At 40.1% G+C, this 27,616-nt stretch overlaps 1 protein-coding gene across 3 annotated transcripts in view; it reads right to left on the bottom strand.

The window, feature by feature from the left end:
• Positions 1-27,616, bottom strand: part of rusc1 (RUN and SH3 domain containing 1) — a 35,743-nt gene extending 8,127 nt beyond the window's left edge. Inside the window, exons 1-10 of one of the 3 annotated variants that reach the window (XM_049480609.1) lie at positions 27,466-27,616; positions 20,955-24,259; positions 12,454-13,431; positions 9,557-9,673; positions 8,351-8,427; positions 6,487-6,504; positions 6,081-6,255; positions 3,866-3,971; positions 2,577-2,623; positions 1,013-1,760 (exon numbers count right to left, since the gene is read on the bottom strand). In XM_049480609.1, the coding sequence (XP_049336566.1) occupies positions 1,013-1,760; positions 2,577-2,623; positions 3,866-3,971; positions 6,081-6,255; positions 6,487-6,504; positions 8,351-8,427; positions 9,557-9,673; positions 12,454-13,431; positions 20,955-24,147 (5,459 nt within the window). In that variant the 5' untranslated portion in view covers positions 24,148-24,259; positions 27,466-27,616. The remainder of the gene's footprint in view (positions 1-1,012; positions 1,761-2,576; positions 2,624-3,865; positions 3,972-6,080; positions 6,256-6,486; positions 6,505-8,350; positions 8,428-9,556; positions 9,674-12,453; positions 13,432-20,954; positions 24,260-27,465) is intronic. The other 2 variants (XM_049480610.1, XM_049480611.1) reach the window with 2 other exon arrangements.

Below are 27,616 nucleotides of genomic sequence, written 5' to 3'. Positions count from 1 at the left end.
TCGTTGTGGATTTTTTCGTGTATTACCCTGGACTGTTTATCGTTTATGTTTTTCGGATCACCTTTGATACTGCCTGCCTTGTATATGACCATTGGACTGTTTATCGTTTCTGTTTTTGGATTGCCTCTGATACTGCTTACTTCGTGTATGACCACTGGACTGCCTCACTATCCTGTTAAGCTCTCCGCTCCCAGGTATACCTTTACTGGTGTTTTGTTTCTACTGCTAATCTCATTCTCTGTACCCTGTGGGTTTTTAATAAAATCCTTGACTGGTTCCGCGAGTGTCTGTATTCTGTGCCCCACCATGACAGGGAGCCTAATCTTCAATAACGTTCGGAGCACCACTTTTAATATGCGTACAACCGTGGTAATCACAGTTAACAAACATAACTGTAACATAACATAAGAAGTTCAGTTCCCACTAATAGTCCTCTGTACACACAGCAAAGTCCCAGACGTTATTAAAGACGTGGCGTAGAGGTACAGCATCTTTTGGGGTCCCTTGGAGAAATTCTGTGGTGTCGCAAGTTTTGTTTTTGCAGCACGTTTCTGTATTTGCAGCACCTGTGTTGTCATTCTGATGGATATGTTTTGTGTTTTCGCAGCTCTATTCAATTTGCAGTGCATACCTACACACTGATGGTGAGAAAAGGATAGAGACATGCCCGCCATACAAAGAAATGATGTAAGGAAATGACAGGGAAGTTGTCCTTTCTTTATAGTGTACTACAGAATATAAGGTATGTAAGCTTATTTAGCATCTCAGCTGTTCAGTTTGTTACATATGTACTAAAAATATAGAGTGAATTCAACCCTAAAAAAAAGTGAATGGAAATTTTTGCTTTAAAATTGTAGCAAAGCAGGAAATGCCACATATTGATAATATATTGATAATACGTATCGATACAATATATCAAAATATCAATATATATTTTTTTCCATACCTAGTCACGACTGTATACTGTTTTCACAAAAAAATCAAATAAAAATCGCTCCTTCTCCCACCTCACCTTTTTGATGGTGGATTGCTGGGGCTTTTGGAAGCTCCGAACAGCCGACCCAAACCCCAAGGAACACCGTCCACCATCATGTCTTCCTGGCCCGGGCTCTTCAGGGCATTTGTAGCGGGGTAGGTATTCAGATCCCTCACTGTGTCAAACCCTTTACCTTCTTCTGACCAGCCGGCAGACGCCAGCCCACCCAAATTCTGCCCTAATCGCTCCCCCCAGCGCATCACTGCCCCCCAGCCTTGCTGCAGAGCCTGACCCGCCTGCTGAGAGAGGCTGTTCCCGCTTCCGTCACTTGGTGGCGCTTCTATCTCCTTCTCCTTCAGCCACTGCAGTTGAGGGCTGGTCTCCCCCTTAGCTATGGCTGCTGGTGGTCTGCACTGGACCTGGACGGGAGCTGGACTGAAGGAGAGCGTAGAGGAGCTTGATTTCAGGCCACTCTGGACACCAGCAGGTTCCTGTTTGGACGCGCCCTTCAGATGCCCGGCACTGGCTTCAGACTGGTAGGTGGGCAGCAGGTGGAAGCTGAAGCCCCGGTTGGGTGGTCTGCTCATGCCGGGGCTGCTGTAGGTAACTGGGGTGAGGTCGGGAGAAGAGGGGTCGAGATGGTGGTGCTGGAAGAGAAGGTCGAGGTTGAAGGTCAGGAGGGACAGTGGCTGCAGCAGGAGGAGGAGCTCCTCAAAGAGATGCTGGCAGGAAGTAGATGAAAGGCGCATGAAGGCGGTGGGGCGGTAGTATGTCTCCAACACATCTGAGGAAAGAGAGGAGAGAGAAAGGATTAGGAATGAGCATTACAGGGATTTTGGGACATCTCTCATCTCTCTATATCACAAGATAGTTCAGTATGATACTTCACAGCATCTGTGTTACTGAAGCGGATAAAATACTCCTAAATAAGAAAATACCAGAAATTTCGGATTCATTGGTGTCAGTTTCACAGAACTTAAAAACCAAGGTTTTTACCGCAGGTTTACCATATTCATTTAATTATAGCGCCACTATAAAGAGTCTTAAAGAGTTTAGGGCACTTATGTTTCAATAAAAATTTTAAGTTTAAGTATCAACTCAAGCTTTTTACTCTTTAAGTAAAAGAGTAAAAGTACTGCTTTGAAAAATGCTAAAAGTATAAAAGTAAAAGTAATGTAAGGTGAAAAAATAAAGCCATTAAGGACAAAAGCTAAGGCTGAGCCACAGAAGCCTATAGTGCAAAACTCATTGGTCAAGTTGTTCTGATAATTCAGTAATTTTTATTTTCAGTCTATAATTCAGTCTTACTTCACTCATTTTAAGATTGAGATTGCTTATTTAAAGACATCTTAAGAAAAATGTGCTTACCCCATTAATATAAACATTTATGTCTTAAAGTTACATATATTTTGTTGATTTTTTTGCCAATATATATTTTGTAGAAAGTCCTTTACAGTTCTGGACAGTTCTAGAAACTTCTTAATAGTTCTCTTGATAGATGGAGCTTTATAATGTTCATAAGACATATGAAGTGTAAAAAAAAAAAAAAGAAAACATGTCAGCAATTCTTTTTGAGAAACCAAACCAGTAAAGCACTTACCACTGCAGGACTGCAGATGGGAAAGCCAGAAATCAAGGCGCTTGATACTGTGAAAGACAGACAGATATAGATGAGGACAAACAAGATAGGAATGAACAAAAGTCAAGTTAAACATATCAGTATATATATAGAGTGTTTTACTAACTTAGTGTACTATGTAGGTGCTGTTAACATTTCTAGGCATACTGATATTGTTATTTATTTTCATATACACATCAGCAAATATAGACTGCCTGGCCGAAAACAGGTCACACACTCTAATATTTGGTTGGAGTGCCCTCTAGCAATTCTGTATTATGTATTTCTGTCCAGAGTTGCATAATCTTTTCCCCAAGATCTTAGTCAGCTGACCTCATTCTTTCAGCACTTACTGTTGCTGAACCTAGACCTGCAGACCAACTGCAGCAACCCTCGATCATAGCACCACCCCCATACACTTGTACAGTAGCACTAGGCATGATGGGTGCATCACTTCACCTGCCTCACTTCTTATCCTCACTGGTAAGTGGTTTTCTTAAGGCTACACAACTGTTTAGTCCCAATGCCATCAGTTCCCTTCACACTGTGTTTCTGGAAATGCTCTTACTTTCACTATTAAACATTCCCTGAGTTGTAGTGTTGTTTTTTTATATTTTGATTTAACCAAACGTTTAATTGATCACAAATCACCATGATCCAAGATTTTTTCCAACGACATTCCTTTCTGGAATATGTTGTTTCCGAACTGGCACTCCAATATTTAATAATGTGTTAGATTGTTCTTAACCCAATTATCTTTCCATATGGTTGTTTAATAAATGAGAAGCTACTCACTGCATCAATTAGGGTTCAACAAGTTGTTGCCAACTGAAACATAATCACCCATGCCGTTTTCCAAATGTCCAATTAGAGGAGGCTCTTACCTGTTAGTTCAGTTAAATCATGGTGGTGACCTTTTTTTGGCCAGGCAGGGTGTATATACACAAGCTCCACCCATACATACTGAAGTGATTAGCAGTATTTCAGCCCATATTGCATAAGAGTCGTAGTTCAGTTAAATTGAAAGAGATAAAAAGCTGTGGAAAAATATTCAAAATAAATAATAAATAAGCAGATATAAATATTGGTGATTATGGTATTAGCAGATTCTTTCCAGTCAAGCTGTTTAATCATGTTTTTGGAGAAACATCAGCCAACAGTTATATCAGTCAGGCCCAATATTCATACCTCATACCTGTAAAAATATTAGCTTTTTTTTTTTTTTTTTTTTTTTACAATATAAAAGTGCAAAACTGTGATTTGGTGCTTACTTGAGGAGGCCCAGAAGGAAGGAGTTGAACCTGTGACGGCTGTGCTTCAACTGGGGAAGAGCAGCTACTTTAGCCTGCAGGATGTACAGGGCCTGGGTGTTGGAGCCTGGAAGACAAACACACTTATTCTGACAGACTGTAATAAACTACAGGAAGTGTAGGGGGCGCAATATAATGCTCTATAATGTTCATATAATCTACACGCTCATTCTGACAGACTGTAATACACTACAGGAAGTGCAGGGGCTCTCTATAATGCTCTATAATGTTCATATGATCGACACGCTCATTCTGACAGACTGTAATACCCTACAGGATGTGTAGGGGGCGCTCTATTATGTTCACATGATCGACACGCTCATTCTGACAGACTGAAATACATTACAAGAAATGTAGCGAGCGCTGTATTATGTTGTGTAATGTTTATAAGATCCACTAGCTCATTCTGACAGATTGTAATACACTACAGGAAGTGTAGGGGGAGCTCTATAATTCCCTAAAATGTTTATATAATTTATAAGCTCATTCTGACAGACTGTAATAAACTACATGAACTGTAGGGGGAGTTGTATATTGCTGTGTAATGGTAACATGATCCACAAGCTCATTATGACAAACTGTAATAGACTACATAAAGTGTATTAGGAGCATTATAATGTTCATTTGATCTACAGTCTCAATCTACATAAATTCTACACACTATAGGAAGCATGGGGATGCACTATAATGAACTATATTTGATCAACATTCAACAGCATGCACAGTATATTATAGAAACTACTGTCAGCTGCAGCCCTCATTTCCTTCTGCCTTATAAACTGCAACCTAAATTAGTCACAGTCTTGGACAGGCAGGGGAGAGAAAACAGAGGAGTCGGAGGGATGACGAATGGGTGATTCAACACTGCAGAAAAACAGAGAGACACAGAGGAAGATGGTTTAAAAGGAAGAGAGAGCGAGAGAAAGAAGCGTGTGGAGGAATTTGTTACTAGGCATGGACAATTTAGCACTTTCAGCTATTCAATATCTATATTTTTGACACAAAAAGTGTCTGAATATTACACCAAAATGTATTATAATCATATAATATAATATTATGAATTCACCTTTATGTGTATCATTTTCCGATTTTCCTTATTTGACTTTATCATTATAAAATGTTCAGCATTGTAGATTATTACTAAACTAAAACTAAACTATGAAGAAAAACATATCATCCCAGCTTTATGAGGTAGTGTCAGTTAGGCTTTCAACTTATTAAGAGATACTTTAATTACTTGAACTTCTTGTCTCTTAATGTGTTTGAGAGCATCAGTTGTAAAGTAGTGAAGAGGTAGAGTTACAGGTATACAGTGAATAGCTCTATTTGAGTAATGTTCGAATCCAGATTATGGCAAAAACTACTCAACTATATAAAGAAAAAATGACTAAAAAATTCAATCAGTCAGTCAATCAGAAACATTTAAATTCTCAGTTGCAGTCGCAAAGACGAGACAAGATGAAAAACGTTATGATGAAACTGGCTCTCATCAGGACCGCCCCAGGAAAGGAAGAGCAAGAGTTCTCTCTGTTGTACAGTATAAGTTCATCAGAGTTACCAGCCTCAGAAAGCGCAAGTTAACTGCTCCCCCAGATAAGAGCACCTAAATGCTTCACAGAGTATTTTGGTTAGTTTATCTCTTTAAAGTTACTACATGATTCGGGGCGCTAGGTAGTTCATTGCAGCTTGCCATCAGCTGCTGGAGCCCTGAGAGAGCACAATTGGCCTTGCTTTCTCTGGGTGGGTTAGATGGTGCTCTCTCCTCACGACGGTGACTGACTTCACATGTATTGGAGGAGACAAACTCTGCCTCTTTTCTAACTACTGATGCTGATGCAACATCAATGAGTAGCATTGCAGCACATTTGGAGGAAAGCGCAGCGACCCAGCTCTGATACATCAGCTAACAGAAGCCTGTGCTGACCAAAATTACACTAGGAGTGTAATGAATCTACCCACCCAGAAAGAGCATGACCTATTGTGCTCTCTCTGACTTCTGCTGCTGATGTAGCAGAAACATGATCCAGGATTCAAATCCTTGGTTCATAGTGGCGGCACTTTAGTCTGATAGACCACTCTGAACCAGGGTAATGGCTTTACTATTGATTAATACTGTACTGCTCATGCGTCTATACAGCCACTAGTGTGAAGAACTACACCGATCACGGATTCGTACCGGGTTTGGTGGAGGCCTGAACCAAACCCCATGGCGAATTTGGCCTCCTGCCAGCGATGAGGTCACTCTGATGTGGTTTGAGTCCGTCGCTGAGGAGATCACGCAGAGCGGGACAAAGACACTGCAGCACCAACCGGCCCAACGTCGGGTTCACACTGCTGTCCCCGGAGAGAGCCTGAAAGAGAGAGAGATAGAGCGAGAGAGAGAGAGAGAAAGGGAGAGAGAGAGAGAGAGAGGCAGGGCGAGGCAGGAGTGGAGAGGAGCAGGGAGGGAGGCATTTTGGACATGAGAAAGAAGAGAAAATGTGAGGAAAAGAAAAGACGAAAGGACGGAAAACAAAGGAGCGGCGCAAGTGGGTTAGTGACGTTACCGATCAAGCAAAGATGTTTATGAACGTTTAAAATACCTGTTCTACTGAGGGGAACTGAAGAGAGAACGAAAGGAAAAAGAAATCGAGTGTAAAGCAAATGCAAAGCAAAATGGAATGCAAGACAGAACAAAGGAAGATAAAAACAGAAATGTAAAGCAAAGACAAAGATAGAGTAAAGGGTAAAAAAACGCATAATATCACATTCTTATAGGCCTGTCATTGACCTGTCACAATAATTACATTATCGACTTATCGTACAATAAATGAACATGACCTCAATAATAGTTGATTATCGTGACAGTATCTATTATGTTTATTTGTATTTTTGTATTTATTAGGGGTGTCACGATTCTCTAAATCCTCGATTTTATTTCCGATTTTAGGGTCACAATTCCATTCGATTCTCGATTTTTTTTTTTACAGCAGAGAGGCCTATGCCAGCTTTAGATTAGTCTATGGTCAGTCATCAAATTTACAATATCTTATTTCAAAAGGTGGGCTTGATATAAGTGATGCAAAGTGATACAAGTGATCTGTAATACACCACATTAGGTACTAATGGTCAAATTTAAATAATTTAATTAAGATATATATGTAATGCCATCTAGTGGCTTTTTTGGTAGCAGCAGTGTGCACTATTAACACAGCAATGTGCAACATAACAAAATAAATAATAAAAAACAGAACAGCCATGTACAAAATAATAGAACAATTAGAGCATTAACAAACTGAACTCTATCCCACTATAACAGTTAAACATGAAAAATAAGACTTTAAGACTTTTTCGGTCCCTGAGAATTAAAAGTTTTTTTCTTTAATGAAGATATATTTTTAACTTTATCTGAGAGAAAGATGCTCTTTAAGGTACCAAAACTATTAACATATTTAAGGCTAGACAAAACAACTGTTATTTTTATATTTTCAAGTTTATCTTTTAGAAGATGAGAATGTCCACATCCTCTTTGAGCAGTCACAATGACCGCGGTGTCGGCTACAGTGTGCTGCGCCATTTGCGTAGCTTAGAGGGAGGGATTGTCGATCCTCTTTTTGACTTCGAGGCTCGAGACCATGACATAATTTTGATCGATTTTGATGAAATATTGTCAGAATATATATATTTTCTGACGATATATATTGTCAGAAAAATAATTGACCTAATTATAATACACTATATTACCCACCATCAAGCACCCAAGGTATGCAGACTGCTTCTACACACATCAGTGAAATAATGGGTCACTGAAAGGAAATCAGTGAATTCCAGTGTGATACCGTGACAGGATGCAGCACCTGTGCAACAAGTCCAGTCGTGAAATTTCACTACTCACTACTAAATATTCCACAGCCAACTGTCAGTGATATTATTAATAACAGAGCAGGGTGAGCGGATACTGAGGAGCTGAGTGCACAGTGATCTCCAATTTTCTGCAGAGTTAAACACTACAGACCTCCAAACTTCATGTGGCTTCAGATTAGATCAAGAACAGTAAAAAGTAGAGAGTTTCATGGAATGGGTTTTTATGGCAGAGCATCTCCATCTAAGTATAAAATCACCAAACGTAATGCAAAGCATCAGATGCAGTCAATGCAGATGGAGTGATGAATCACCTTCTCTGTCTGGCAATCCGATGAATGATATAGGAGGAGAACGGCACTTGGTCTGACTGCATTGTGCCAAGTGTAAAGTTTGGTGGAGGGGGGATTATGGACTTGTGGAAATATTGAGGTCATGTTCATCTTATGTCTATTTAAGTATAAATAATTATTGTTAATTATAATAAAAGTATTTATTGTGACAGGTCTACACTGCAGCATTTACAAATAACAGGATATAAATAACAGAAAATAAATGAAGCTTTGGTAGTAACAGGAGACACTTTACAGTTTCACTGAAACTGACCTTCTGCACCAGAGTCCTAGATGAACTGAACTGAGCCAGAATGGCCTCCACCGCCACACTGACCACACTGACCAAAGCTGGAAACAAGCAAAACATTATACATGTTTAGTCACAGTCAGAACATCAGTCACAGTGAGTTATCAGTAATATAAAACCTTTTCAGATAAAAGAATATTCTAGTGCAACTTTATCCAGAAATATATTCTAATACAATTATATATAGTATTATTTTACATATTATACAAATATATTTGAGTGTTCCTCCCAGTGAACATGTCCAAACTGCAGCCAAAAAGTTTTGTGTGACCCCTATTAATATCTAGCATTGCCTAAATAACCCTGGGCATGGAACCAGAGCTGCAAAGGTTGCTACTAGAATCCTCTTGCACTTCTCCATGATGACATCACAGAGCTGATGGATGTTAGACACCTTGCACTCCTCCACCTTCCGTTTGAACCATGAAAATTGGCTAGAGAAATTGGGAAAAAATTAGGAATAAACAGAATATCACAGTACATGTTGGAATTCAGCTTGCCAGTGCAAGACCATGATGCTACCACCACCATGCTTGACTCTAGACAAGGGACAGTTGTCTTGGTACTCATCACCAGGGCGCCGTCATAAATGCTGGATACCATCTGAGCCAAGTTTATCTTGGTCTTTTCAGACCACAAAACATGGTTCCAGTAATTCATGCTCTTGGACTGCTTGATTTCCGCAAACTGTTTGCAAGCTTCAGCTTCAGTAGAGGCTACCTTCTGGAATGATGGCCATGCAGACAGAGTTGATACAGTGTGTGGCGTATGGTCATGGCACTGCAGAATGACCTTTCGCTTCCTCAACCTGGTTATATATTTTTTGGTCGACCCTAGCAAGGCCTGTCTTGGACAAATTGTGTATGACCTTGACCATCACTCCTATCATCTCAGTTTTAGGGTGCTAGTAATCTTCTTATAGCCTAGGTCATCTTTGTGGAGAGCAACAATTCTGTTTCTTACATCCTCAGAGAGTTATTTGCCATGAGTGGAACCCTGTTGAATATCCAGTAACCAGTAGAAGATAATTTACCCAAAACATCAAATTTAACACACCTGCTTTCCATTCACATTTGAAACCAGGTAGGGACAATGACACAATTGGGCACAATTTGGACAAGTTCACTGTGAGATGTACTAAATATAGGTGTCTGTGCAGAGTATAATAACCTCTTTTTTCCTGCAGGAAGAGGGAGGACAGCCCATCACCTCTCAGTGGGGGCCTCACATCGCTGCCCATCCACGCCGCTTTAGCTGCAGAACCAGCGAAGGACAGGCTGCGGACCGCTGCAGACACCAGCAAACACAACCCATAATCAGCCCACCTTCTCAAACATTTCACTAAATATTTATGAGGGTTGTACATGTGTTATGTAAGTCAACTACATATGATTGTTTTAATCTGACAAAGAAATCAGATAAAATAAATAATTGTATATCTTACTGAATAGTATACTAAATATCATAATGCAATCACAATTATGCATTTTTCACTTTTAGAGATAACTGGAGTAAATCTATAAATTAAACATACACTACCGGTCAAAAGTTTTACAACACCCCAATTTATTTTTGCCATTTAAGCTCTTCAGGTTCACTCAACAAGTGGAAATGTTACAAAATCCAGTGTACAAATTTCGCAGTAAACTGCCAGGCCCTATAATAAAAACAAATAAGCTACAAATGGAAAAAAGTAATTTAAATATTAGTTAACAGTTCACAGCTGGTAAGTAGCACCGCTGCCACTATAATCGGAAGATCACTGGTTCAAATCCCGGTCATTCAGCTTGCCATCAGCTGCCGGAGCCCTGAGAGAGCTCAATTGGCCTTATACCTTCACGAAACTCTCAGAAACTGGAGAAAACTGAAACCTTTAGCTCAGCTTAGACTAAGTCTCAGTTTCAGCAGTGAAGAGAAGAATTAGGTCTGACCGGTGAAGTGCAGTAATAAAATCATTGCTAAGATAAAAAAAAAAAAAAACTGCTTGGGTCATACACCACCATTACTGAATTACTAAACAATAGGGGTGTTCTAAAAATGTTGACCGGTATTTTACAAACCAGTTGTAGAATTTGTGTATGAATTACCATATCTATGGACTGAAGAGGTGAAATAAAGTTCACCTGGAAACATATTTTGGTTACTGAAAAATCCAATGTCACCATGAATACAGTAAAAGGAGGAAAGGGAAAACAGCACATGCAAGTTCATATAAAAAAGCAAATTAATAGTAGAAAAAAGCATCAGTACTTAAAACAACATTTATATTGAAAAGATTACACAGTATCACAGGCAACAATAATCAAAGACAGCATTGTCATGATTATCAGAGCTCCAAATGGCTTTAATTATATACATAAAAACATTTAAAAACCAACAAAAACTTAATCAGATTATGGGGAAGTCCATGCACAGAAAATCCAACAGAAATCACCTACAGCGCTAATTCTTTTCAAAAAACAAGAGTGTGATTAAACAGAGAAAAAAATGGGCAAAAAGATATGTGACAGACAGCGACAGTTTGACTAAAAAATCTAATTTACGTTTTTCACTTCACTCCAAATGTAGCCAATCAGCCATGTCATGTTTTGTTGTCTAAACTGTGTTTTTCTATTTAAACCCCTGAGCTACAGGCTAATGTAGATAACTAGAGAAGCACGCGCTATTTGCTAAACTAGCATGTCAGTAAAAGGTGTAAATAAAAAATAAACAAGAGGTATTGTTGTCACAGTGGCATTATTATAAAATATTTTACATTTAAACAGTTACATTCGATATTTAATGATGAAAAATAATAGAATCTTATTAATCCTTATACAGTTATGCCCAAATATGTTGGCACCCGTGATTTTTTTTTCTCCAGAAAATTATTGCAATTATAGGCATGTTTATTTCCTGTTTGTATTGAGACAACACAACAAAGCAGAAAAAATAGGCAAATTTGACATAATTTCACACAAAAAAATTAGCCAGAGATCTTGATGCTCATTTGTACATGGTGTAGAATTATAATCAAAAAGTTTAAAAAGCTAATTTCACTGGATGTAGACAGAAGTAAGTTGCAAGGTGAATAGTGGATAAGCAGCCCCAACTAAGCTTCAAATAAATTCAAGCTGTCCTGCAGGCTCAGGGTGCATCAGTGTCAGCACAAACTATCTGTCGACATTTTATTGAAAAGTAAAGCTACGGCAGGAGACCCTGGAGGACCCCACAGACAGAAAAAAAGCTTGACTGCAGTTTGACAAATCGGTTGGACCTATTGGGATAGCAGCTAATGAGGATCCAAATAAAACAATAAAAGAACAACAAAAGCTACAGTTAAATACAGTGAAGGTTAAATTATGTTTTGGGGTTGTTTTGCTGCTTATGTCACTTGTTGGTTTCACTGTTCAAGGCATCTTGAAATCTAAAGATTATTAAAGGATTTAAAGTCACAATGTAGGACCCAGTGTCCTAGGTCATGGGTCTTCCAGGAGGACAGTGACCGCAAACATAGGTCAAAAAGCACCCAGAGATGAATGGAAATGTCTGGCGATTTCTGGAGTGGCCAGCATCTGAAGAGATATTAAATTGCTTATGGGAGAAGGAACCCTTCAAGACCTGGAGCAGATTCCAGTTGAGAGTTTTGCATGAAATTGTCAATTTTGGTATTTTTCTCCGTTATCTTTGTTTACCAATAGACACAAAATAAATAAACATGAATAACAAAGCATGTGTAATTGCAATAATTTTCTGGAAGAAATACTTCATTTTTTGGAAAAATTGTATATAAACATAGCATGTTTCTATAGACAATATGCACCTTGGTGTTTCTATCGTGAAAAATGCTAAAAACACTCACTTTTTAATAGAATAACATTATCCTTGTAATAAGCTGCATTAGCCTTGTTGCTACAGAGGCTAAATACAACACCAGACATAACCTGACTGATGGCTACATTTGGAGTAAAGCCAAAGATCTGCAGTTTTATTTTTAACCAAACCATCAACGTAAAATAAAGGGGATGACGGGGCGATAAAGAACAAACAGAGTAAGAATGAGAAAGATGTACTGATCGATGCCTTACTCAGAGAGAGTGGTGGTGATGGACGCTGCTGAGAGTGGAGTTTGGGCTCAGGTAGCGGAGCCGGAGCACGGGGGGTGTAAAGGTAGGGGTAGTAAAGTGGGGCAGCAAGAGCAGGGAGGGTGTGGCTGCGGGGGAAAAGGGGCGAGGCCAAGCGGGATACGTCGGCACCTGGGGAGAGAGAGCCGGCTCTGAAGGGGGGTGAGATAGCTCCAACTGGAGACAGGCGTGGGGGGGCGCCCTTGTGCATGGGGCAGTTTTTAGGGTGGTAGAGGTAGAGGGTGGGGAACATTTGTGGTTTGTTTTCCATTGTTTTGTCGCTAGCCTTCTCATAACTTCTCGTAGCAAACCATGAGGTGCTGCTTTCTTCAACTTTAGAACTATCTTTAGCGCTAGCATCGCTTAAATCGTTGAGCTTTCCTGCGTTTATCAAATTTATCATGTCAATGTTTTTGTATGGGGTGGTGTTGCCATCAGTGAGCGTGCTAATATCCGGTTGGGGAAAGTCTACAAACGTCAAGGTTTTTGTCTTGTATTTGTTGTCGCAGTAAAGTGAGTCTACGTTGCAGTTGGAATCGTAGCAGCTAGCACCCTCTGAAGTAAAGTGGTTGCTAGCATGGATGGAGTCCTTTTCATAGTCATAGCTTTGAAGTTTAGCTTTCTTTTCAGAATATTGAGAGTACTGGTATAAGGAATCTATAATGCTGCTCGAACTGCTGTTAGCATTAGCGCTGAAAGGATTTTTATGGCGACAGGAAAATTCCCCGCCGTTTTCAGAGCGGTACAGCGAGTCAGGGTAGGTGTCTCTAATGGAATCAGTGGGAATTCTGGAGACCTGCGGAAAAGGATAGGCCTTAGACTGGCTCCTATAAAAGTCAGAACGATAGAACAAGGGCGGCTGGGAAGGAGGAGTGGAGTGGAGGTAATAGGGAGAGGAAGGTAAAGGATCAGGAAAGGCTAAAGACAGAGGAGGTGAGGATACTTTTTAGCGGTAGCGGTTGCATGTTGGCAAGGTGCAGCAGCAAGAAGTGCAACAAAACACAGAAAAGAAGGAATGGGTGCAGCAGTGAACGAGTAAACCGGTAGAATGGGAAGAAGATGGAAAAGTTTAGAATGTTCCAGACAAGCACACAGCAAAGGAAAAGGGAGAAAAAGAGAAGAAAAATGGAGAGAATGTTAATAGCGTCATTTTGAGAGAGCAATAAATGCACAAGTGAAATGGAGGAAAGTAGCACCGTAATAATAAGCATGCCTGTTCTATACAAGAGCAAATCATCTTCATAACAAAACACACACACATCATAGCACCCCAACACCATAGCATCTCACACATATATATCAGATTTTGGCAGCAGGAATGAGCAGATAATAAATAACATTTCAATATTATATGGATAGAGCAAATATTAATGAAACATAAAGATGGACATACATAAAAATAACAACAATAAATCAGTGAATTTGGCATTTTTGCAATTTCTTCAGGACATATTACCTCAGGCCAAGCCTTTTAGGATCAGCTTCCCAGAGGGGAATTAAGCCTGGACTAGACTAGACTAAACTTAACTAGACTAAACATTCCTTTCAATGGTAAATGTACATTCAAAATGCTGTGTAGTGCAAGACTAGACTAAATCCCTGTCTGGGACCCTTGTGTTAAGATTTTCTGAATCAGACTGTACTGGCCTTACACTAAACAATTTAAGCCATTTCACAGTCACTGACAAAATTAACTTAATGTTGAAAAAGTTTTTTCACAGAATGTTCTGTCTTTAATCGTGCCCATCTGAACTGAATTAAACACCACATGCTTTAAGATTATACATTCCCAGCTGGTGGCTCACATCGGCAAAACCTCGCCAGAGTTTCTCACAAACTGCATGAAAACAATAGGGGTGGGACAATACTAATATACTAATATATATTGAATACTGATATTGCAATATATCATATAATATCGATCATATTGTATTACGACATCAAATATTAATATTTTAATTAAAACAAAGTGCTCTAAAGTCCTTAAGACAACTTCCTTAACACAAATGCTGTGAAGTATCATAGAGAATTGTCTTGGGATATATCAAGTATCACAAGATCATAGTATTGTGATAACATCATTATAGCGGGCAACATATTATGATAATATCATATTGTGAAATGCCCTGTGATTCCCACCCCTATAACCAATATGAGGTACAAGTCACTTTTTCCACCCCACACTACAGCATAAGAAGTCATAAATATTAAAGGTTTCATATTTACAATTCACAACTGGAGCGAAGCACATGCTCTGGAAAAATGTCTTGAGACTAAAGATTCCTTCCACTACTGGATCATCTGGGAAGATCATAATTTACTATCAACCAGAATTTTGGATTTTCAGAGAGCAAATCACCCTCAAAATCAACCTGATTATTGTGCACAGTAAATTGTGAATAACCAATAGTAGAGCTGCGACAGCTATAGCATCTTTTTACTAACAATTCTCTGCACACACAAGGACAGTTATGGCCAAAAAACCCTTCTGTTTGTGCTCCACTGTACAACAGTTTCTGTTCTTGTAAATTTACACCAGGGCTGTCCACTAGTCCACCAGTGACTTTGCAAAATCTTTGGTCTTTGCTGAGCAATGACAAATTGTCTTTGGATGTTAGAGAGTGGCAGTCTTCTCGAAGACTTCAAGCATATGGTTGGTATAAAGGAACAGTTCACCAATATATCAATAAAAGTCAACATGACTGATCAATGGTCCTCAAAAAGACATGTTTGATATCTTGAAATGAACAGGTTTACTAACAAGACCTAAGACAAGCTAAGGCCAGCTAAACTATTTATTTATTTATTTAATTAATAGGTTTAGCTCAGTGGTCAACACAGACCAAGCTAGCAAGATAAACAGTTTTAACTCAGGGGAATAATTCAGTATAAAACAAACTAACTAAAACATACTATTACAACCTAAGTTTAACTAAATATTTTAACCTCTAGCTAAAGGGCTTAAAACCGGTTAAGGCAAGCTAAATCTAGTTAAACCAGTTTACCTCTAGCTAACATGTGAAAGCTAACTTTAGCTAACAGCTAATAGTATGTGATAAACACTCAAGCTAAACATGTTTAATTCATCTATGACAAGCTAACTTTAGCTTAAAGTTTTACTTCAGACTAAGACAAGCAAACTTTAGCTAAAAGGTTTAACTCTAGCTAAGGGGTTTAATTCAGCCTATGAAATCTAACTTTAGCTTCCATACTACTTTTAAGACTAAGACAATCTAACTCAAGCTAAACAGGCTAAAATAATTCAGTGTAGAACATGCTAAGTATAGTTAAACAGGCTTAAATCTAGCTAAAGGTCTTAACATAGCTAAGAGGTTTAACTCTAAATAAGGGATTTAAATCTATGACAAGCTAACTTTAGCTAACAAAGTGTTTTAACTCTAGCTTCAGGGCTTAACACATACTATGACAAGCTAAGCGTAACTAAATATGTTTAGCTCTACCTAAAGGCCTTAATGCCTGTATAAAGCTAAGTCTAGTTAAACAGGTTTACCTCTTGCTAAGATGTTAAACTCTGTTCATGACAAGCTATCAGTAGTTAAAGGGATTGAAACCAATTAAGACAAGCTAAGTTTAACGAATAAGTTTAAATCTATCAAAAGGGTTTTACACAGACTTAAAACAAGTCTAGCTAAACAGGTTTAACTCTAGCTAACATGTTTAATTCAGCTTATGAAAGCTAAAAGGCTCAAAGACTAAGACAATTAAATTTAAGCTAAACAGGTATCAAGCTAACGCTAGCTAAAAGGTTCACTTCAGACTAAGACAAGCTAAACCTAGCTAAGAGGTGAAACTCTAGATAAAGGGTTTATTATGACAAGCTAAGTTTAACTAAATATGTTTACCTCTAGCTAAAGAGCTTAAAGACGGTTTAGACAAGCTAAGTCTAGTTAAACAGGTTTACCTCTAGCTAACATGTTTAATTCATTTATGAAAGCTAACGTTAGCTAAAAGGTTTTAACACAGACTAAAACAAGCTTACTTTAGCTAAAAGGATCACTTCAGACTAAGACAAGCTAATTCTAGCTAATATATTTAACGTTACTTTAGATAAGGGGTTTAATTCAGTTTATGACAAGCTAACTTTAGCTGTTTTAACTCTTCCTCTTCCTAGTTTTAACTCTTCCCAGGGCTTAACACATACTATGACAAGTTAATTTATTAAATCTGAGGTGACGGGACTAAAATTACCGGACGACCACGGAGTTCAGCGAAAAACAGTAGGTAATTCAGCCTGTAATTTTCTCAGAGGACATCTGAGAAAAACACATACATGTTCATCCCCTCCCATAAAATCTCGTCCGGATAGTGCTTAAAAGGTTTAACTCTAGATGAAGGGTTTAACTCAGTCTAGGACAAGCTATCACTATTTAAAGGGCTTAAAACTTATTAAGACAAGCTAAGACTAGCTAAATTGTTTAATTGAGTCTTTGAAAGCTAACTTTATCTATCTAACTGGTTTAACTCAGTCTATAACAAGCTATCACTATTTATAAATTATCACTATTAGGGCTTAAAACTTATTAAGACAAGCTAAGACTAGCTAAAGTGTTTCATTCAGTCTATGACAAGCTAACTTTAGCTAAAAGGGCTTTTAAATCTAAGCCAATGAAACTCAAGCTGAACAGGTATAATTCAGTGTATAAGTCAGTGTATATTCAGGTATAAGTCAAGCTAAATTAACTCAAATCAGGCTAAAGGGATTTACACAGACTAAAACAAGTTAACTCGAGCTAAGTCTAAGTCTAGCTTACTAGATTAACACAGTTTAACATGCACTAAGCCAACCTTAATCCAGTTTACTGGTTTAACTCAGACTAAGACAAGATAACTTTAACTAGCTGGCTAACAGGTTTAACTCTAACAATGAGGTTTAATTCAGTCTACAACAAGCTAACTGTAAACAAACATAATTATAATTTAGGACTTTATTACTGCAGTATTCACATTTTGACCACCCCACAACACCTTTAACCTAAAACATAATGTATCAACTACAAATAAACCATGTAATTTAAAAGACCACTCCCACTGTTAGATTCTTAAAGAGAAATGTGTACTAAATCAGCTCAGGAGCAGTGCTGACTCTGCTGCTGTGTTTATCACCCTCTGAAAGCTAAACCATCCTCATGGACCTGATCTGGGGTCAGATTTCAACAGCTTAAGCAGCCCTGCTGACCGCACCGGTGAGCTAAGAGACACACCGGCCATAAACAAGCACTTCTAAGCACTTTCTCCATCTGCACAGTGACTACAGCTCTACACTGTCCCAGGCTGAGTTTCCTTAAACCCAGGCTTCTGAGACCCTGAGCTTGGGCTGACCTCCACACAGGGCAGAACACAGAGCTGCACAGTCACCCCTGTGTTAATCTGATTTACAGGAAAGCAGAGTTACCTTACTGTGCTGCTCTCCCTGCCTGATCCTTCCACAGTTTTGCTTTGCTTTGCTTTTCCTGTTTTGCTTCTGTTGCACTTTCTGCTCTGTCATTGGCTGGGGAGAGCTTTGGACACGCCCCCTCTCCCTCTTAAAGGCGCACACACACACACACACACACACACACACACACACACACACACACACACACACACACACACACACACACACACACTCACACTCACACTCACACTCACACTCACACTCACACTCACACTCTCACTCACTCACTCACTCACTCACTTACTCACTCTCTCTCTCTCTCTCTCTCTCTCTCTTTAACTCCAACATCTCTCTCTGTTATCTGGTAAATTATCATACTGTTGTGCAAAACAACAGCAACTTTATTTGGGGTAATTTTGGCAATTTTTTACGACGGGTGTGTCTGTGTCTGTGTTCATTGGACAGCGATTATATATGGGCTGTTGATTGATAAAAAAAAAACATGATTAAAATTATTTACACAATTTGCCTTGATTAATAAAGATAAATTGCATTTCATTCATTAATACTTCAATATTCAATAATCAATATTTAAACTTAAAATAAAATAATCACAATGGGATTTTATTTATACTGAAAAGAAACAACAGTGTCTACGAGCAAGTGGCACTAGATTTCAGATTTTCACATAAGAATAAATAAAAATTCTGTTTAATTTCCTGACTGCTCAGGTAAAAGTCTGCTTCATTCTAAAGCATAAAGAAAAGTTAGGAAATGGTTGTGTAAATATGAATTCTGACACACGGTAGGGTTTCCCAGCACTTTGTGGGCCTTTAAATCTGAGATGGATCTCTGCAACAGAAGATCAGTGACCTCAGGAATACAGGAGAATGATGTGAGCTCAGGGAACGGGGAGGTGGTGACTCAGGATGACGAGAGGTAAATTCTGGGACAGATGGGCTGATCGGTGCTGCCCGCACATGAGAGCACAGGAGGGCTGATAGACTCTCAGCAGAGATCTCCATCCTGCTCTGCTGCGTCCCGTGATGTCATCTCAGGTTATTCAATTATTCATGCGCTCTGCAGGCTTGAAGGCTAATGGCATTTCTCTCTCTCTCTCTTTCTCACTCTTTAACTCTCACTCACTTTCTCTTTCTCACTCTCTCTCTTTCTCTCTCTGTCCTTCTCTCTCTCTAATTTGGTGTCTTTATTTCTGTATGTCTATAAGAGTCACCTGACCCAGTTTTATATGCTGGCTGTACCTGCGTTCCTGCAATAACTGGAGACATGGACTATGCTCTATGGACATGGACCGATCAGTGATTCAGGGGTTGATACTGATTGCCAATACTAAGGGCTTATTGAGGGCGGGGCTGAATACAATTAGGGCTGAACACTAATTGGATATCGATATTTATCGCAATAGCAAATATTTAAATAATGGTGATATCATTTTTTTTACATTTTTATTTCAAATTTTTATCCCATTTTCTTCCCAATTTACAAGGCCAACTATCCAACCTGCTCATTAGGACTCGCCCTATCATTAGTGATGCCCCAACACCAGGAGGATAAAGCCTAGCACATGCCTCCTCCGACACATATGAAATCAGCCACCGCCTCTTTTCCAACTGCTGCCGAGCATTACCGGAGGAAAGCGCAGCGACTCGGTTCCGATACATCAGCTCACAGACGCCTTGTGCTGATTGACATCACCCTTTGGAGTAATGTGGGGAGAGAGTGCCATCTACCCACCCAGAGAGAGCAAGGCCAGTTGTGTTGTTTTGGGGCTCCGGTAGCCGATGGCAAGCTACATGAATGGGATTCAAACTTCAATCTCCCGATCATTGTGGCAGCGCCTTAGTCCGCTGGACCACTTGAAGCCAATAGGGATATCATTTTTGAACATATTTTTTCAATTTTAATATCACTCAGAATCCACCTTATGGCTATATGTTATCAAACATCAGTGATTAATTTAGTCTGTGAACTTAACATGGAAACAAGTCTTATACCAGCATTTTTATTTTTGGTTAGCTAAGAGAGCATAGAAGTGCAACAATAATATTTGAAGCACACACAGCACATTTCCCTATTGGACATAGTGTGCAGGATTTCATTGTAGGTAAAATACTTTTGTAATCTTTTTATACATTTTCTAGGGTGTAGGGAGCCATGTAGGATTTGACACCCAAACACAGCAGCCTGGAGTTGGCCTGGAGCTATCTAATTAAGTGTTTTCCAACTCGGGTCCTGACACACTATAGTGTTTCACCTGCACCACACACCTGTGCCCACACCGACATCTCTCTCTCTGTCTCTCTCTCTCTGTCTCTCTTTGTTATCTGTTAAACTATAAAAAAACAGTAAGTTTACAAGCAAGAGATAAACCTTCTTAACTTTCAATATAAGTCAATGTAAAAAGAGTTTTTTTCTGGTAATTTTGAAAACTTTCTACTTCCACACTCATAAATAAATCATGAGGAAGTGTTAATAAATAAAAACAATGACACAAGAAACAATGACGCTGTGCGATATGACAATATATTTAGTTTGATAATAGAAAAACATATATTGTGTCCTGTATGATGCTCTATTGAGAATATTGTTGCAAAATGCAACAACCTTTTTGCAAAACTAAATGCATGCTGTTGTTAGATATATGCGCAATTTTATTTCAGTTGAAACGTTCTCATGAGATAAAATGAGAAGTATAATAAAATATGAGAAAATACTTTTACTTGTTGGCTGTAACTAAATATGTAATGAGAAATATGTCTTCTGTGTGATTAATTAAAAAAATAAAATAAAAACTAAATTTACAGAAAATGTGCTATATATATATATATATATATATGAGAAAGCAGTTAGAGGAGGGCGAGATGTCTGTTAAAACTTTCCCCAATGTACGTGTGAACAATTCAAAAAGTTTGCAAATCTGGGTTAACTGGGTGTCCACCTTGTCTGGCAGTATTTGAAGCAAGAAAATGTTGTTTTTCTTACAACTAAAACAATAGGAAATAAGGCCATTCTTTGCAGTCATAAAGGAAATTTTCAAAAATTAACTGACCTCTTGTTCTTGATTCCAGCGTTCGTCCTCCATCGGCCGTGCCCCTGACCTCTGTCTTCTCCAGCTCATCTTCTTTGCGCTCTGCTTTTTGGTCAAAACCATGCGAATCGTGCCTACTGGTGGGATTTTGGATACTGTGCTGCAGAGAAGCATCTCCTTGAAAGTTCAGGTGGCGCATTTCCCTGAACAGGGCCAGTGAAGCAGGTGTAGGTGGAGGCTGGAGGAAAGTGGCCTGTGCTTGGGACGTGTATTCCCACTGTGTGCCATCCCCATCTGCTTTCTCTCGCCTCCACTTGAGGTTGTAGAGGAAATCTGGGTCTGGGGTGACAACAGACGGCTCGGGATCTTGGACTTGGGTTGGTGGGGAAACCTGTTTGCCTCTGTTTCGCAGTTCTTTAAAGGTGGTGACTTTTGGACCAGTGCTTGCTTTTTGGGGTACAGCTTCGGTAGACTTTTTAACAGCCAGCGGTGGAGTCTCTGTGTCCGGGGTGAAGGCTATCAGCCAGTCGAATCGGTCTGGCCGGGATGCGTTGGCCATCAGAGTGCACGGCTTTATAGGTGGAAGCTCAGGGGGGTTGGACAGTATCTGTGGCCGTGGTGGTAGAGGCCGAGGAGGGGGAGGAGGAGGCGGGGAATCGGGTATCATTGAGGCATAATCAAAACTGCCATGGCTTACATTTGGGAGATGCTTATTGCTAATATCAGTGCTGTAATATGAGTCAGAGGCCAAGCTATCATTATCTCCATAACTGTATCCACAGCTAGAGTTGCTGCTGCCTCCATTTCGCCTGCGTCGGCGAGCCATCTCAGTAAAGGACGTCGTTTTGAAAGTGTCCTTGCTCCTTTCTTTCATTTCTTCCACAGACTCTTCATTTTTTTCTTTATTGGATGTTTCTAAATCTTTCACACCTTTCCCAAGCTGATCTTCTTTTCTAAGCTCATCCCTCCAGCTTAAATCGCTCCCCTGGTCAACATCCTCCTTCTGCATGTCTTTGTGTGTCTTTGAGATCTCAGACATCTCACTCTCCTCCAGTACACCATCCACACAAACCCCCAGCTCTGGGCTAAGCCTCAGCAGCTCAGCTTGAGTGATCCCAGCCAGTGCCAGCAGTTTACGGATCTCCACGTCCAGAGCGTGGAAGGATGGAGGAGGTGGGAGTGATGGAGGAGGTGGAATGACAGGAGGAGACGGCTGGACGGTTGGTGGCGGTGGTAGCGGTGGGGGTCTGGAGGTTGGAGCAGGAAGAGATTGCGGTGTCTTCTCTTTCGCAAGTTCAGCAAGCCTCTGAGCCTCCAATCGGGCTTTGTGGCGCCTTCTAGGAGGTGGAATAGGTGGAGTAGGAGAAGGGAAGGAGGGCGAATCAGAATAAAGGGTGAAGTAAGGAACAGGCTGGGATGGTGGAGGAGGCAAAGCAGGAGGTTTTGATGCCAAAGCCGATGCCGAAGGTGGTGGTGGAGGTTCAGACGCAGAAACCACAAGACTAAACGACTTGACTGGGGAGGAGGGTGAAGAAACTGAAGGAGTGTTCCCACTGATGTTCATGTATGTGTGCAATTCTGGTTGTGCACTGATGTGCCTCGCCGGAGGTTTAGGTGGCCTTGGAGGAGGATCCACAGGAGATGGCACAAGGGAATCGGGCGCAGAAGGTTCATCAAGGTCAGATGGGGCTGTCATATCTACCCCTGCATCACTGTATTCCTGGGAATCGCTTGATTGATCACTTTTGTACATCTTCCAGGAAAGGTCAATATTGCCCATTTCGTCTAGCACACCAGAAAGATCTTCCTCGTCTAATTCAAGGCCGGCTTCCTGAAGTCTTTCCAGATGGACAAGTTTCACCTGCTTGTTGACCTTCTCAAGCCTTTCCTGGTGAACCAGCCTGTCTCTCAGATCCAGGTCAGTCTCAAGCTCCCAGCGCGCCACTTGAACAATTCGATAGAAGCGATCAACCTTGCCAAGTTCATCTATAGAGTCCAAAAAGTTGAGAAGATCTACTTTGATCCCCTTGTCTTCCTCTGATCTCTTGCTTTCAATGAAGTCAGAAGAGGGAGACGAGGGGGCTGAAGGGTATCCTTCATCAGGGGAGCAAGGTGATGGTGGTGGTCTGACGGAGGTACTAAGGTCCAGAGGCAGGGAGCAAGGTTGGAAAAAACTGGAGTGGGATTCTGGGTAGTGAGGTGCGGCAGGATAGTGCTCCTCCTGCTTGTGCTCCTGCAGCGACAATGAAAACGTATCGGGGCAATCAGACTCCAGATCTGAGCAGCTACTGATGGAGGTGGATGAAGATGAGGTAGAAGAGGTGAGAGAAAAGTCCAGCATGGATGCCGGACAGTCGCAGCATGAAGGTACAAGGGTGTTGTCATCCTCATCGTCATCATCATCGTCGTCATCGTCATCATCGGCATCATCAACGTCATCAGCATCACCATCATCAGCATTATCATCAACAACCACGTCGTTCACCACAGCGTCCTCAACAACCTCTTCAGCAGGAGCTTCATTGTGATTGTGATCGTTGCCGTTCTCATCTACTTTGCCTTTCAGATTAGCACCAGCTTCATCATCTTTGAGGTCAGCTTTATCCTGTTTGTCCTCATTGCCATTTTTCTCCTCTTTGTCTTCCACGTTGTTGACCACAGGAACATCGAGAGACACCGGCTGCTGCTCTTCCTCTGGCTTACTTTTGGCTTTCCTTCCTACTTCTGGCTTCTTCTCTTCCTCCTTGTCCTTTAGAGGTGGAGATGCTAGCTTTAGCTGTTGCCTGATGGCTACAGTGTTATTGTTGTTATGATTGTGATTGAACAGGCTATTGCTATCCTGGTGGGATTGGCCATCGCAACACAGGCAAGGCAGACCGGGTTCATTGCAGTTCGGATCCACCGCGGCTGGGCCAACGTTGTTGGTTTTTGCAGCATGTCCGACTTTTGGTTTGGGGTTTCCCGCCACAGGCTGAGCGCCGTTTTTCTGCAGCCGGGCCAGTCTAGGCTGGGTCACAGAGGAGCGTGGAGCCTGGCTCTTTAACCTGGAAGGCTCAGGAGGTCCTCGAGTGACACGGCGAGGGGACGAGGCAACACTGCTTACGCTTTTGTCCTCCCTCCTGCCTGCGTGGTTGGGCGGTTTCTGCGCTTCTGTGCGCCTACCATGGTCATACCGGCGCGCCCTCGGAGGAACGGAGGGCCGAGCTGAGTGCATTGTGAGAATTTAGAGCAAAAAGTCTTAACTTTACAACTTTCGAAAAAAGGGATACGGAGTTCCCGATCAGACTTATTCCACCTTTCGGTCACATCCTGTTTCAGTTCTGCTCCTGAAACATCAAGAAAACAGACACAGAATTATTTATTGCGATAGAAAACATTTTAATAACAGTAATATAATAAGACATTTTTGATATTTTGAGGGCCGCATTGAGCCGATAACTACATGCTGAAGACCTGAGTATCTAAAAAAGTAAGTCTTTTTAAAAATTTGTGGGAAAACAGTTAGCATCAGCATACTGCTGAGTTCCAATGTTCACTTAAATTGAGCCGATTGATACCTACCAGTACACTGAGCTCAAAAACTAAGGACCCGAGGCTATAGGATTCCCGCAATGAGAAGAACAGAAACAGAATCACGGAATTGAGGAATATAAGTGGAATTCAGATATAAATACAGAATATGATAACCAAAAACTGTGAATTCGGTTTTTTAGGTTCTGTACTGACTACAAATGCCCAAATCATACTGTTTTCTGTTTTCTTTGTGTTAGCTGGCTGTTTGGTGTGGGAATGTAATAACTCGCAAATAACTAGCTTCCAATAGCCACAAGCATTGCAAAGCAAAACAAAATCCAAATTCAGAATATACCAATATGCATGTGGTATATCTAAGTGAATGGATGATACGCACTGAAGCAAATTGCTGTGCTGAATTAAGGATTGAAGGACATTAATAAACTGATTTGTTAGAAAGAGTTTGCTGCAATTTATGTTCATGTTTTTGGTTAATGCCAAAACCCAAAAACCAGTGTCTCAGAAATTTAGAATATTATATAAGACCAATTGGTACTTTTGGCAGTGTGCCAAGTCCTGCTGGAAAATAAAATCTGCATCTACATAAAAAAATTCAGCAGAGGGAAGCATGAAGTGCTGTAAGATTTTGTGGGAAAACAAAACTGCACTGACTTGATATTGGACTTGATAGAACACAGTGGATCAACACCAGCAGATGAGAGACATGTCTCTCCAAACCATCACTGATTGGTGGAAACTTCACACTAGACCTCGAGCAGTTTGGACTATGTGTCTCTCCACTCTTCCTCCAGACTCTGATCCCTTGATTTACAAATGAAATAAAGTAAAATTTACTGATGATCAGTGATGGTTTGGATAAAGAGACATGCCATCTGCTGGTGTTGATCCACTGTGTTTTATATTTATAAGTCCAAAGTCAGTGCAGTTTTGTTTGTTACAGCAGCACTCCATGCTTCTTCCATCTGCTGGCAAATTTTACGGAGATGTGGATTGTTTAATCTAAGCAAGAGGTGGGACATTCCAGGATTTTGGTACATTTCCTGTCCCACCACTTAAATTTCAAATGTACATATCCAAAATATCTAAATTACTTTTTTTGTGAAAAATGTACTTGTTAACAAACTGTAAAATATGGTAGAAAAATAAGCTCCTTAGATATTATTCAAAAGACTGAATACCTTTGGACCACCTCAAAAATATCCGTTTTCTCCTGTCCCACACATTGCGTGACCAACTCTTTTGGCAAATTTAACAATTAAAATAAGCTCTAAATAAATGACTTCCTCTTGTATATTGTTGATCTGCATCTCCTTTACTTATGAAAACAACTTCTTTGGTCTACATTGTTTTGCATGTTACAGTTTTTACGCTATTAATTTGTGTCCCACAACATGCCCTCAACCCTGTTACCATAAGGAATTTTACCTGGCAGAGAAAGAATTAAAAATATTTGTCTACTGGCACAAAGGTTAAAGTTAAATCGCAAGGACATTTTCTGCCCCCATGGCAAGATCAAGAGTAAGTGCTCTAACAATTTTCAAGTTTTTTTTCCAAGCATGTTTGTCCAAGTTTGTTTGTGTCATTCAACGCAACCCTGTTACTCATATTGTAAGACTAATAATGAGTAGAGTCAAAATTTACTTTATATACTTATATAACCATGTTTGTCCTTGATCTTGTATACATAGCTAAATTTTACAGTTAGAATCCGCAACCCTGTTACAACCACAACCGCAACCCTGTTACAACCACAACCGCAACCCTGTTACTCGCAACCCTGTTACTGTAAGTTACCAAATATATTGCATAATCTAATTAAAAAAACTGCTTTGATACCTGAGCTTGACGAATCAAACTTTTTGATAGTTTATTACCTTTATTTAATAAATATATGACTAAAAATAATCAAACTGAAGATCAAATTTTCAGAAGTGATCACCCCTGAAAAGTACCAAAATCCTGGAATGTCCCAGGTGCGACATTGGAGAATCTAAAATATAAAATATATTCTGGTTTGTTTAACAATTTTGTTTACTAATTAATTACATATGTTGTTCTTCATAGTTTGGATGACTTAGTATTAATCTACAACTCAGAACATTTTTTAAATAATAAAAATCACTGAATTCTGGGTGTGTCCAAACTTTTGACTGGCCCTGTGACTTACATGTGGTGAAGGAAACGTATTGGTGTCAGATTTCTCAGGACACCTTCAGAGCTCTGTTATTGGGAGGCCTCGACAAAACAGGAGTCAGTCAGAGCTATTTTGGCTACATGCTAATAGGTGGGTGGTTTTAATGTTATGGCTAATGTCGAATTTTCTATTTTTCTTTTCTTTTTCTTCTTTTTTTCTTTTTTTGCACATGCATTGTAGGTTGGGCTTACATCCACCCAGTGTCCTTGGATGCTGATGCTGGGCCTACTCACACACACACATTATCACACACACACACGTATATAAATATATATATATACACACACACACACACACACACACACACACACAGCAGGCCTAGCCCTCAACTAGCTAGCTATATATAACGTTACACACAAAAAGATGCTGTGAACAGACCATAATACCAAATATAGGCGACTATTCTGCACATGTATGTTTATTATATTAGTATATGATATATAATCAGGCTGAATGATGGTGGATAGTGATGGAGGTGGTGCTGGGGTGGATGATGCTAATGGCTCCGTCCGGCTACATCCATCCCCCGCTCTGCGCTGCTACTGCTGCTGCTGCTGATGCTGCAAACAACACGTATCTCCAGCGCTTCCAGCCCATAATCGAGATATTAGCGAAATACTCAGGATACATCGTCACTAATTCGAATTAAAACGAGCATTCAGATCATCTCACCTCAAACACAGTCGATATTATAAAGAGATATCCAAATAAAAAAATAATAAACCGATAAAATATCCCAGAATGCAGCTATATGCATATATATGTATATCTATATGTTATATATGTAGTATATAGTAAACCCACCGTCAGCAGGTAACAGGGTACAGAGGGTCTGGTGGTCGGGCGGTTGGGTGGTCGGGACGCTCCGGACGCTGGATGGATGGGAGCAGGAGCAGTGATGGATGCTGGAGGAGGAGAAGCTCTTCCTGCCCTGCCTGCTGTTCCCTCCGTCATC

This window comes from Astyanax mexicanus, chromosome 6 (genome assembly GCF_023375975.1).
Source record: "Astyanax mexicanus isolate ESR-SI-001 chromosome 6, AstMex3_surface, whole genome shotgun sequence".
Classification (NCBI taxonomy): Eukaryota; Metazoa; Chordata; class Actinopteri; order Characiformes; family Acestrorhamphidae; genus Astyanax; species Astyanax mexicanus.
Note: the sequence above shows the minus strand (reverse complement) of the source record. Positions and strands in the feature narration are given on the sequence as shown.